The 13,624-nt window shown below is 43.0% G+C and overlaps 1 protein-coding gene across 1 annotated transcript in view; it reads right to left on the reverse strand.

Annotated features, from left to right (window-relative positions):
• Positions 1 to 13,624, reverse strand: part of INPP5J (inositol polyphosphate-5-phosphatase J) — a 58,544-nt gene that overhangs the window by 34,294 nt on the left and 10,626 nt on the right. Inside the window, exons 4-6 of the mRNA XM_063454778.1 lie at positions 8,503 to 8,610; positions 7,377 to 7,485; positions 2,146 to 2,262 (exon numbers count right to left, since the gene is read on the reverse strand). Coding sequence (XP_063310848.1) covers positions 2,146 to 2,262; positions 7,377 to 7,485; positions 8,503 to 8,610 — 334 coding nt within the window. The remainder of the gene's footprint in view (positions 1 to 2,145; positions 2,263 to 7,376; positions 7,486 to 8,502; positions 8,611 to 13,624) is intronic.

A 13,624-nucleotide genomic window follows, 5' to 3' on the forward strand; every position in this document is an offset into this window, starting at 1 on the left:
CCACCCATTCTTGGAAGGTGATGGTAGGGTGAGAGAGCTGAGTGGGTAAATCAAAATCCAAAGCACGGGTACCAGGGAGAACCCTAGTAGTTGTCAAAACCTCTCACTGTATTGGTTATGTGCCTCTTTAAGGCATGACCATCAATTGTCCTCTCTTCCTTTCTAACTTTTTTCCATTTCTGGTCTTTTTCTTACTGTGCTTTTTCCAATATAAGGAATATACATCTATTTATCCCTCTTGGTTACTTACATTTCCTTAGCAAAAATGTGGGGTACATTTCCTGGTGGCCAAGTGTGCGTGGAAAAAAGTCTGCTCCTTTAGTGGAAACATGTCTCTTTCACTGCTCCCCCACTATATCATGTGTATAACAGAGTACCAGAGCAACATTACTCTCTTTAAATGAAAGATACAACAATGTGTCTTTAAACCACAATAAATATGTTTAGAGATCAGTCTGTGTAAATAAGATGCTTTGTTCTCATTATAAACTACATTTTAGTTGAATAAATTGTTAATAAGCCATGGATGAGATGAGAAGTCATAGATGGCCATGCGCTGTAGGGTAGATCATGGGATCCTTCCAGCTATCCTCTTTAAGGCCAGCATTATTTAAATGCTGGCCTAAAGAAAGGCGATCCAGAACAGGTCGGGAGATCAAAGATTTTGATCAAAGTTTTTTTTTAATTTTTTTTAATTCTTTATTTTTTGGGGCGGAGCCTGACAGCGAGACGGGCTAGACGCCATTTCCGCCGAAATCCTATAACGCACAGGCCCTATGATAGTGCTTGTCTCCCGGGACCTGCCGGGTTCTCCTCTTTGCTATCCTGCTCCGGTGTGCATAGTGGGTCAGGACTGATTGTATTTGTGCTTGTGTGAGGGGTTGCTTGCTGCTGGGTGCGCCAATGTGAGTCTGCTTGGAGGCGGGTAGAGCCGCTTCATGTGGCGCCATTTCTGTGCTTGTTTCCCCTTGTGGTATGTGCCTTGATGGCGGGAGCGTGTAGGCAACGGTGACGATAAATACACCTTTGGACCTTGTGCCATGGCTTGTCGGTACTCTGGTTGTCACCAGAAGGCCATGAAGGTATCAGGTCCCTCTTTTGTGTCGGGGGCCAAATTGCAGTCAACGCCAGTTTGAGGTTGACGAGTTCTGTCTGAGGGTGCTGCTCCTCTGCCTGGATGGACCCTTTTGGGGCCGGGATAACTCCCACCAGTCCATAGGGTAGGATAGGCCCTAAGTCATGACTACTGCCGTAGCGGGCTGCGGGGGAAGCGGCCGCCTCCCCTGCGCCGAACATGCTTGTAGGCAGCAGGTGTTGCTTTGCCGAGTCGTGTCCGACGGGCGGCTTATTTGGTATCTGCATGTGCCCCACAGTGTCACCTCACTGGTGGTGGCACTTTTGCATTGTTTGGGTGCCTTTCTTGGCTGCTTTATCTTAGTTTTCATTTGTAGATGCAGGAGCAACTCTATTTCACATCTGCTCAGCTCAGGGTTCAGGCCCCACCCCCCTTCCAATTTTTTTTATTTTAAATTAAACATTTTTGTTGTTGTTTTTTTATAGTTTGCCCCTATGCTGCCACTACAGCCCCTATCCCCCATTACAGCCCCTAACCCCAAACTACCACCCCAGTCTACCCACTACAGCCCCCTATTCCCAACACTACAACACAAATTCCCTACTATAGTTCCTATCCCCCCCCCCATATTACAGTGCGTGACCTTATTTGTAGTGTGTTTGCGTCTGTGTTTGCCTGTTAGTGTTCTCCATAGTGAGCATAGGAATATGCTCACTATATAATTCAACAGCAACCTGAAGTTGTTATGGTGGTTCCTAGAGTGCTCCTTTGGGATAAAAGGGTGTGTCTGTGATCTTGTAAAGTTGAAACTGTGTAAGGTAGAGCTAACATTATACAACATTGAAGACTTGAGATTGTTTTGGTTTTTTTTGTCTTGCAGTGTTTAAATATTTTAACTTACAGATTTATATAGGTTAGAAAAAGTCATGTTTGTCCTCAGATTTTGAAACCACATATGTGAAGCTACAGTTAAAAGGTATAGTCATAATAAAATAATGTAGGTTTAAATACAAGATTACATTGCAAACTAGTTTAAATCTCATAAATAAAAACATAGAATGTATACTAACCCAGTACCCTCCTAAGCCGGTCCTTGTGCAGTCTGTCTGTACATCCCGCAGAAAAGGCAAATGAAAATACTTTGCAAACACCAACAGAAGACATCCCTGCATCCTCACTGAGCTGACCTACATAGGATAGGGATAAAGATTAGCGATATCGAAGTGCTCAAAGCAAAAGTGACATTTCCCAGAATTTTCAACATATTTGTTTACTAATCCCTACATTTAACAAATATGCATTTGTTAAATGTGAAAAATAGAATTAGATGTAGAAATCCACACCTCTTTATCCTGTAACTGTTTGCCCCCATCTTAGCTTCCTGACAATCATTGTCATAAGCTTTACATCATAAACATAGTATACAAAGTAGAGGAGAAATTAACAACAAAGTATTTCTTTCTCCCTTACATTGCAATATTTGCCTTAGACATTAGCTCTGCCATGTCTGAATTGGAATATGGTGGCATCTGCTAAATCTTCAATATAAATTCAAATAAAAAATGGAAAATATCATGAATTTCAAGGTTTCATTCAACGGTATAAATTCCGGTATTAAAGTGACAGTTCCCTTTCAAAGTATAAGAAAAAGAGATTAAGTGCAATTAGAAACTATACAGAGGATGGACCATTATTATTATTATTATTATGATATTTATAGAGCGCCGTCAAATTCCGCAGCACTTTACAATGGGCGGACGAACAGACATGTAGTTGTAACCAGACAAGTTGGACACACAGGAACAGAGGGGTTGAGGGCCCTGCTCAATGAGTTTACATGCTAGAGGGAGTGGGGTAAAGCAACACAATAGGTAAGGATAGTATTAGACTAGTGACAGTTGCAAGAGAGGAATCAGCTGGGAGCTATTAACAGTTTAATTGATACAATTTTATGGGTTTTTAACGATTTTTTGAAGGAGTGGAGACTGGGTGAGCTCTTACGGAGGAGGGAAGCGAGTTCCACAGGAACGGTGCAGCCCTCGAGAAATCTTGAAGGCGAGCATCAGAGGTGGGAGTACGGACAGAAGATAGACATAAGTCTTCAGCAGATCATAAGGGCCTAGACGGTACATACTTGTGTATAAGGGAGGATAGATAGGTGAGAGCAGCATTATGTAGAGATTTGAAAGCAAGAACCATCATTTTAAATTGAGCTCTATATTTTATAGGAAGCCAATGTAGGGACTGGCAGAAGGGTGAGGCATGGGAGGTGCGGGCGGACAGGAAGATGAGCCTCACTGCCGCATTCATTATGGACTGTAACGGCGCAAGTTGGGAGCACGTAAGACAACTGAGAAATGGATTACAGTCGCATTTGGCGTTAAGTAGGGGCGGATGCGCGCAATGTTTTTGAGATGGAAATGACAGGAATTGGCAATAGATTGAACATTATGGTTGAAGGAGAGGTCTTAGTCAAATAGAACACCTAGGCAGCGAGCCTGCGTGGTGGAGCTGATGGTAGCACCGTTGACTTGGAGGGAGACAGACACAGGAGTAACAACACTTGAGGGAGGAAAGACAAGAATTTCAGTTTTGGTCAAGTTTAGTTTAAGGAAGTGGGCAGCCATCCAGTTAGAAACAGCAGAGAGCAGGGCCGGACTGGGAAAAAAATTAGGCCCGGGCATTTTTCAATCAGAGCGGCCCCCTAAGGGGGCGGGGCCAGAGAGGGTGTGTTTTGTCATCACTAATGACAAGCACGCCCCCTCTCAAAGTGAGCATGTTGGTTCAATGCGCAGAGCCTCGCTGAAGAGCTCTGGCATTAGAAAAAGGCCCTGAATTTGTTCTGCGCAGCGCAAGCAAATTTAATAACATGCTTGCGCTGTGTTTGCTTTTAAATTGTCTCTGGTGTCTCCACAAGTGGGATACCAGAGGACAAAAGGGCCAGGAAAGTGTATGGTGCATATGTTTAGAGCGTGCTTGTGGGATTGCGTGTGTGTAGAGTGTGGTGTGGTATTGTGTAAATAGGTAAATTTCATTTGTGTTTGTGGTGTAATATGTGTGGCTAGGGGCTGTAGAGAGTGTGTATATAGGGGGCATAGTGTTATAGGGGATGTAGCGAGTGTGTGCATACGGGCTGTAGTGTGTGTGTATAGGTGACGTAGTGTGTGTAGGGGTTGTAGAGAGGGTGTGTTTAAAGAATGTTGTATGTGTTTGCTGACAAGGAATGTAGTGTGTGTGTGTAGGAGATCTAGTGTGTTAAGGACCCAGTGTGTATAGGAGAGTGTGTGTGTAGAGGATTAAGAGTGCATATAGGGTAAGGGATCTAGCGTGTATCTGGAGCGTAATGTGTGTAGTGGTGCAGTGTGAGGGGTGCTGTAGTGTGTGTGTGTGTGTGTGTGTGTGTGTGTGTGTGTGTATATATATATATATATATATTTGGACGTATTGTATGTGTGAGGGGTGCAGTGTGTGTATGTAAGAGGGGTGCTGTATGTGAGGGTGTTTTTATGTGCCGTCACATTCTAGGTTTCTAATTTTCTTTGTCTGTTAACTCACTGAGGGTTATTTTATATATTATATATATAATATATAAAATAACCCTCAGTGAGTTAACAGACAAAGAAAATTAGAAACCTAGAATGTGACGGCACATAAAAACACCCTCAGACACACACAGCACCCTCAGACACACACAGCACCCTCTGACACACACAGCACCCTCTGACACACACAGCACCCTCAGACACACACAGCACCCTCAGACACACACAGCACCCTCAGACACACACAGCACCCTCAGACACACACAGCACCCAAACACACACAGCACCCAAACACACACAGCACCCAAACACACACACAGAACCCTGGGGGTGCTTTGTGTGTTTGGGTGCTGTGTGTGTTTGGGTGCTGTGTGTGTTTGGGTGCTGTGTGTGTTTGGGTGCTGTGTGTCTGTGGGTGCTGTGTGTCTGTGGGTGCTGTGTGTGTCTGGGGGTGCTGTGTGTGTCTGGGGGTGCTGTGTGTGTCTGGGGGTGCTGTGTGTGTCTGAGGGTGCTGTGTGTGTCTGAGGGTGCTGTGTGTGTTTGGGTGCTGTGTGTGTCTGAGGGTGCTTTGTATGTCTGGGGGTGCTTTGTATGTCTGGGGGTGCTGTGTGTGTCTGGGGGTGCTGGGGGTGTCTGGGGGTGCTGTGTGTGTCTGGGGGTGCTGTGTGTGTCTGGGGGTGCTGTGTGTGTTTGGATGCTGTGTGTGTGGGTGCTGTGTGTGTCTGTGGGTGCTGTGTGTGTCTGGGGGTGCTGTGTGTGTCTGGGGGTGCTGTGTGTGTGAGTGTGAATGTATATTTTATTTAAATATATTTTTGTAATAAGAAAAAAAAAAAAAGTTATATCCCCCCCCCCCCCCCCCTTCTTACCTTTATCCTGGGAGGTCCATTCTGCCTGGGGGGAGGAGGGGGGGTCCATTCTGCCTGGGGGGAGGAGGGGTGCCGTGCTGCCATTCTTCCCTGGTGGTCCTGTGGTGAGAGTGAACTCTAGCCCCCTGCAGGCTAGAGTTCACTCTCGCGAGATCTGAGCGTTGCCGCGGTTACCGCGGCAACGCTCAGACCTCGCGAGAGGACCCGGCGGAGCTGCTGGCTAGAGCTCCGCCGGTCCTCTCTCCTGCCTCCCTCCCTCCCACACTCCCCAGCCGGCGGCCGCACCTGAGTGCCTGTGGGCCGGTGAGGGAGATCTTTGATCTCCCCACCGGCCCATGCAGACACACAGCAGGGCCGGCGCTCGGGTAGCGCTGGCCCTGCAGGGGCTGGCAGGGGAGATCCTGTGATCTCCCCTGCCGGCCTCGGCCCCACGGTCATCGCGGCCCACCGGGCATTTGCCCGGTGTGCCCGATGGCCAGTCCGGGCCTGGCAGAGAGGCAGTCAGAGACACTAGTCAAGAGGGACGGGGAGAGATCAGGAGAGGACAGGTAGATTTGCGTGTCATCTGCATAGAAATGATATTGGAAGCCAAAGGAGCTAATGACTTTACCAAGGGAGGCAGTATAGATGGAGAACAGTAGGGGACCAAGGACTGAACCTTGGGGGACACCAACAGAGAGGAGTTTGGGAGAAGAAGCAGAGCCAGAGAAAGAAACACTGAAAGAGCGCTGGGAGAGGTAGGAGGAGCACCAGGAGAGAGCAATATCTTGTAGACCATGTTAAAGTCATGTTACATAACAGAGTATAATAAAAGTGAGAGATTATTTTGCTTGTGCAGTTAGAATGCAAGCTTTCGATCTTTGTTTTAGATATGTAATAGATACTATTATAAAGCTATTAGCACTGAGACTGTAAAATTACTTTTTTTAGACTTATTGTTAGCCAATCTATCTCCAGCAGATGTCGGACTACAGTTTCCCATGCCAACTGTCCAGCCAACTGTGAATTTAAAATACTTGAGGAGTTTTCAAAACCGTACGCTCAAATCATGGATAGGATCAGAGAGAAACGTGACAAGAACATCCCTAATTCATGGACTTTTACATTTATTGAGCCACGTAGCAGTATTTACAATAGGCAATTCAGTAAGGCATGAAACCTTTGTGGTATTCTAAAAAATATGTACTAAAAATGCTGGTTACTAATTCTCCTGCAAGATAGTGGCCTTTGATCCATGTTGCCAATGTAATTAGTATTGGTGAATTCCAGCATGTCGTTAATAGCAGCAATATTTCACTATGTATCTTAACAAACATGAGAGAGACACGGTAATCTTACAAATACAAAAAGATAAGTCCTGCACTCACTCCCATCACTCCTGGGCGGCAGTAACTAAATGACCTCCATTTGTTTAAATATACATAGGGATTTAGGAGAGAGCGCAGGTAACTTTTTCTTTGGTTTTTACACGGTAATCTTAGCTCAATTACTTTGCAAAAATGTAAAAATAGCTTTAATAATACAGCACTATTAATGTATATCAATTCACAGAAACCATATACTCTTGAGAAGTTTAAAAAAAAAAATCTAATTAAGGCTGGAATAATAAGGTGGTAACATAAATGAAGAATGTTTCCATTTCAGCTATTTTTGACTTCATTTAAAAAATCCGCTATTAGTAAATAAACTCTCTACATGCTGGTAGTGTAGAGTCGACTAAGAGTTCATGAAGGAACATTTGTGGAAATCTTAAATTATGCAGATGGAAAGTTTGCAGTAAGACAGATATGAAGTATGCAGGTGGATGAGACTATACATAGAGAATTCCACAGATAGAACAGACAACAAAGAGAAGACAAATATAAATGCAAGATAATAAGGCCCATTTCTCACCAGCACATAGCTGAAAGGACTCAGGACATCCATGAAGACTTCACTCCACTGATCAGAGAACAGAGCGTCCTTAAGACGCTTATTGATCATAGAATTAACCTCCTGTAACCTGCAGAGACACATTAGTGGACAGGAGGATATCAGGCTCTAATTTAGAGTAACATAAAGCAATATCCTTAAACAGGGCTGCACAACCCTGGAACAGTGACATATCAGACTTTATAGACATCCTGCTTGAACTCGGGCATAAGAACAGTTTGGGGGATCAGGTAGAGTAAAAGTTGGATATTTATGTAGATCGTAGACTGGCTAGCTGAACACCCAAAATGCATGCTTTGGTAATGTAATAACTATTGGTATATCACATTTTTTATGTAAGCAAGCTCTGAACTTGAGCATGTACTTACTTCATGAATAATTTTTCCACTTTTCATTTATGGTGTATAGATCATGCCCCTGCACAATTATCTGCCATTTCGGGGTTTAATAATTTTGTTTATAGATCCCTATTCAGAACTCCCAGCATGCGACTTACACAGCCTTCCTAAACACTTTCTGAAAAGAAACCTAGATTTATTGCAGTCTATTTAATCTTCTGCTTTATCAAAAGCCTTCTAGACCCCCCCCAGAAGCCTCCCATGTGTGATTAAAGCTCAATTATCAGAGGAGGAGAGGAAAACTTCTAAAGTAAGTTAGCATCTGATAAAACATTTTTTTCCCCCATGCAGGCTGTGTGAGTGTGTGGCTAAGGCTACATAAACAGAAACAAAAGTGATGTAACTCCTAGATGGCAGAGAATTGAACAGTGAAACTGCAGGTGTATGGTCTACTCTACGCACTAAAACTGCTTCATTAAACTGAAGTTATTTTAATGCTTAGAGTATCTCTTTAATCTTTTTTTTTTAAACCAGGAATACTCAAATATCTAGTGTGATTAACTATTGCAACTTCTCTTTTCTATCATTTTCCACATTCCACTGAATTAGATTTTATAAAGGTTTGTGGTTTCTATAACTTTATTTAAAAAAAAAACGGTATTATTGTATTACCAGTGATATCACCTCACCCATGCATTAAACTCTCTCAGCGCTATACAGGAAGGATAACCCATAGAGATGTTTCTTACCCAATGACAAACATATCTGTTTTTCCATCTCCTGCATTGAGACAGAGAAGGGAGGTAAGGTCAGAAGGAGGAACTGAGCAGCCAACATTCCAAGTCATCACATATGTCCTAGAGACACATCAAAACCAGAGAGAATATTAATTTATATCAAAACAATGACACATACAGTTATATTAAAATGCAATTATTATTCTAGGCTTACACAGATTTCTGGATAAAATACTTTAGTTTGTATGTCACTTTGCATAATTAATTGACTTTCTTTATTTAAATATAATGTTGTTGACCTTTGCCCCCTCTTTCTACAGTTAAACAGTTCCCCATTTCTACTAGTAACTGGTAAGGGCCCAATACACTTGCACTTCAAGAGAAAATAGGGGTCTCCAGTACTTCTGAAACACTAGAGTAGTCCCCTAAAATACCCATACAGGAATATAAATTAAAACGATGACCCTACTTGGCCACTGCACCTCTAATTATCACCAGGCATATTTCACCATAAATGGAAAAACAAGAAACAAAGGGACCCTATACAAATAGCATATCCCTTAATCCACATTCTTTACCTGTGAGAAGAGACCCATAATATAAATAAGTTAAAAAAAAACCGAGACAAAACATGAAAATACAAATTTCTAAAAAAAAAAAACAAAAAAAAAAAACATACCTCTTGAAGGAAAAAAAAAAAACAATAATGAAAAAATAACCTACACTTTCCTGCACCAATGGAGGAAATGAAATTGATTGCTTATCTGAAACACCAAGTGTATATGCCGTTGCAACTTCTTGGATGTCTATGTTGCGTTGTGATTGGGTGATTACATAGCGAGTCACAGTGCATCTCTAAAGGTTCTTCCCATGCATTGACTGGAGGAAGAATGATCCTACTCTGGTGTATAACATCAGGCCTCTCCCAATAGTCAGGGGTCCTCAGGGAACCCATTAGTTTTTGCGCTGTATTCTTTTTTTGTTGTTGTTGATGATGTTCTATCTATTGTTATTAAAGTGCTGCAGCAGAAAGATGTGCATTGCTGCTTTTCACTGTAATACTGAAGTGATTAATATAGTGACAGCTAAGCACTGTGGGAATGCATAGTGAAGATTTTGAAACAGCTTTTTTTCTAGGTGTAGGAAGACTAAAGCACAGTTTAAGGTGAGAGTTTTAACATCATTTTTGCAAGTGGGATAGCATTTACAAAAATAGAGAGAATCAGGAGAACCTGGCTTAAGGTAAAGCATCCAGAGGAGTGGAGTACCCTACTAGTAATGGGAAACTTGGATGGTACAATAGAAAGTATGTCGTGCACACTCTAAACGTGGGTGTTAAAATGTACCTTTTGGGGCGGGGACGGGCGGCCATGCTGGCAGGCTGCAAGTCACTATGGCTCCTGAGGAATTTTGTTAAAATTGGGCAAATACCCACTTAACTCAGCCTGAAACACCCTGGAAATCCATGGTACAGTATCCTGGAGTGTCCCGGTGCAGCTAGAACACCTGATAGCGGGTGGTTCCAAGTCCCGGTGAGATGCTCTGGGGCTTGGAGACTGAGGCCTATTCGGGGGGGAGTGGAGCAGATGGCCGCTGCTTTTGCTTCTCACCCCGGCTGCAGAGAGCCACAACACGGCTGGAGCCGTCCCGGGCCCGTTCACCCCCCCCCCCTTTGGACCGGTGGGGGTTGTCCCGGTCTCCACCAGGCAAGCAAACACCCACAAGGCACTCCTGGGCAGCTCAGCACCAACCGCCAACGACTGCCAAACGGCCTCAGCAAAATGGGTGATTGTGCTGTAACTGCCCCACAAGCCACTAGAGAAGAGCCGCGCAGACCGCGCTAACTGAGAACGCCTCACCCCAGCCTCCTACTGCCAAGACCGCAGACCATCGCTGGGGGAAAGCACCGAAAAGCTGTCCCCTTGTAGCAGCTAGGTTGCACCACTACCCGCACCTGGACAAAGTGATCTGTTCAGCACAAGACCTGCACTCACCCCACGACTGGGTCACACGACCACATCGACCTCCGGACACTGTGCCCTGCAGCGGGACGTCGGGACCCAGTGGATTTGGAGAGACCTGCGGGGTGTATCCCCATGCCCAAGAAGAGGATGCCTACTAATAGCTTCCACAAAGTAAGCAGACGGAAGATATGAAAGGCACAATCTGCTGAACTCACCGCAGGCAGCCTCACCAAGGGACACTCTGGCGGCATTCAACACTACATGGGGGGACATATATGCTAATAATATCACAGTCAAACCTGCAACACACAGCGGTCTCTAACACCCTGACACTCGCAGTGGCTGACGCAATGTGCCGCGATCTGCCTGATGGTACTTTAGTGTACTCTATTCTACTCTACTTTATTGTACTGTCTATTACTTTACTTTATCTGAATAATAGCCCTAGCTAAGATGCTTGCTGTATAAAAACATCTGTACACTTGCCTGCTTATCATATACTTGCCCTAACCACACACCCAGCTGTGGACCCTAAGCAACTTATTAGCTGGTTAGGATGATGTACTATTGAGCATGCTATTGGAGACTACACATGCACCTACCGGTTTAACCAGTATAGTAATACACTGCTGTGCCATTCAATGCATCTTAAGCAACTATATAATGCCAGTTCATTGATATGCCTTACAACAAAACAGATTGCCTTACCGCATTTGAACAGGCATATATGTCTATTGACACAAGTCTGTTGCCCTAACGTGCTTTACCACCTCTGATACACTACATCAGCCTGTACTACATTTAACTTTATTTGCCTACAACTATGCAACTCCTTTTTGTTGTGTTAATTAGTTACCAATCGGATCATATGATCCATAGCTTGTACTTTCAAACTCTAGGTCAACGACAAACCTTTAAAAAAACCAAAAAACCTGTCTAGCCTGTATAGTACTACTGTTGTAACTTTCATAAAATGAGTCCGTTATACTCGGGACTACATGCAACAATCGTACAATCAGTTATGCATACCGTATGTATTTCATGCATTAACCCCTTGTTTTACTTTCTGTACTGACCCATCTTATGCCTCAATAAAAACAAAGATTGACAAAAAAAAAAAAATGGGTACCTTTTAATAATAAAAAGTAAAAAATAATGATAATAAACAATAGTGCAAACTCCACCAAACACACGTGTTATGAAGCTAAAGATAATAAAGACATTTGTCTGAGACTGGCACCAGATATCGCAAAAATGGGGATTATTACCTAAACTATGCTCGGTCACTATTAAATAAATCAGATTGTGTATGAGACAATAATACCCACTGTATCTGGTGAAGAAGGTCTCAGCAAGGTGGGATCCACATTTGCCAGAGACTAGCAGTTAGTGAGAGCTGATTACATGTGGGGATTATTCTCTAAACTGTGCATGATAGCCACTTTAACCCCTTAAGGACCAAACTTCTGGAATAAAAGGGAATCATGACATTTCACACATGTCATGTGTCCTTAAGGGGTTAAAAAGTGATAGCATTTACATCTCCAGTTTCCTTGGCAAATGTTAGCTCCTACTTTAAATGTATATTTTGCATAAGGTTTACTTATTACTACTGAGGGAATTTCAGTCAATAGAGACAAGACATTTTGCATCATTAAATGTCTCTTAGTGCCCAGTAGCATACTAACGTGCTAACTTGGGGCAATGGGGCTGTCTCTCCTGGGTGACGGGGGGGCAGGGGGTGCACAGAGCAGTCGGATTCCTGCAGGAAACCACTGTCAATCAGTCACTGTGTGTCAGTTTATCAATGTGATCGTGTGTGCATATAAATATGAGTGAGTATGTGAAATGTGAATTTGAGTGTGTGCATCTGAATGTGTGCATGTGTATATGAATTCTTGTGGGTATGTATATGAAGGTGAGCATGTGTGTGTACAAATGTGAGTGTGCTTGTTTTCCTTAGAAAAGGGCTTTAGGGGCATTGCAGCAGAGAGAGACAAAAAAATTAATAATATTAGATTGTGGGGGCTGCCAATATACATTTCCACCCCTTGTGCTAGGTAACATAGTTACGCCTCTACTCCTGGGCACTACAGTGACTTGAGTGATCAAAGTGCATGGAATCTGTATGTGCTGTTTCGCCAAAACGGTGCTCATAATGCATGCCTTCCAACATTTCACATGGACAAAGAGGACCCTCTAATTTTAGGAGTGCGAGTCGGGGCAATTCTGAGAAATGTTAGGTGATTTACTAATAATTTATGCAACTTAAATATAATTTAAAACTAAAAAGTTATTTGATTGCCACAGATTGATTTCTAAACACATTTCCTGTAATTTAAAGACACATTGCTGTCTGTATTATTGCTGTGGAGCTCTGTTATACATTCAGACACACCAACAATATGGAGTTTTTAGAAAAGAGGGACGTTAGGATACAAAAGAGGGACAGAGGGATTTGGGTCCAATATAGGTAGGGACTGTCCCTCCTTAATAGGGACACTGGGGAGGTATGATTAGCTTAACCAATTTGCTGCCAAATATGTAACTCTTTGAGGTGTCATTAGCTAATGCTCCGGCTAGCTAATGTTAAATCTTTGCATATTTCTATACACACAAATGTATTCATTGGTTGAGAGTGGTAAGCTGATGCACTCAACCAATGAATGAGCGTCAAGATCAGCATCCAGCTTTTGCGGTTCTGCAAGCTGTTTTTTTTTTTTAAACCTGCTCTAAAGGAAACATGGCATCTGGTGGGGACTCAGGTAGGAGGGTAAACCATTGCAAAACGGTTTGCCCCATTAATGAGGATGGGCACCAGGTAGGAGTAACCCATTACATTTGTGTTTTAGCAGTGGAAATCAGAAGAGTAGAACGTTGCATTAAAATAACAGTTGGAACAGAAGCCCGGTTATGTTTATACTGTATACTTAATCAATAACCTTGAGAACTGGTTTGTGGAAAGAGAATATAAATAAAATGAATGCAAAAAGTAAGGTAAGTACTTGATGTGTATGGTGTTTCCAACATAAGTTAGGAACTCCTGGGGAGATCTTTTTTGATGTTGTTGTCAGTCTTTATTTTATTGAGGTAAGAGCATGATGTACAATAGTTTCAGAAGATATACAAGGCAACATCATATTTTTTGTAGAAGGTAAAATAAAAAGAAC

Source organism: Pelobates fuscus, chromosome 5 (assembly GCF_036172605.1).
Source record: "Pelobates fuscus isolate aPelFus1 chromosome 5, aPelFus1.pri, whole genome shotgun sequence".
Classification (NCBI taxonomy): Eukaryota; Metazoa; Chordata; class Amphibia; order Anura; family Pelobatidae; genus Pelobates; species Pelobates fuscus.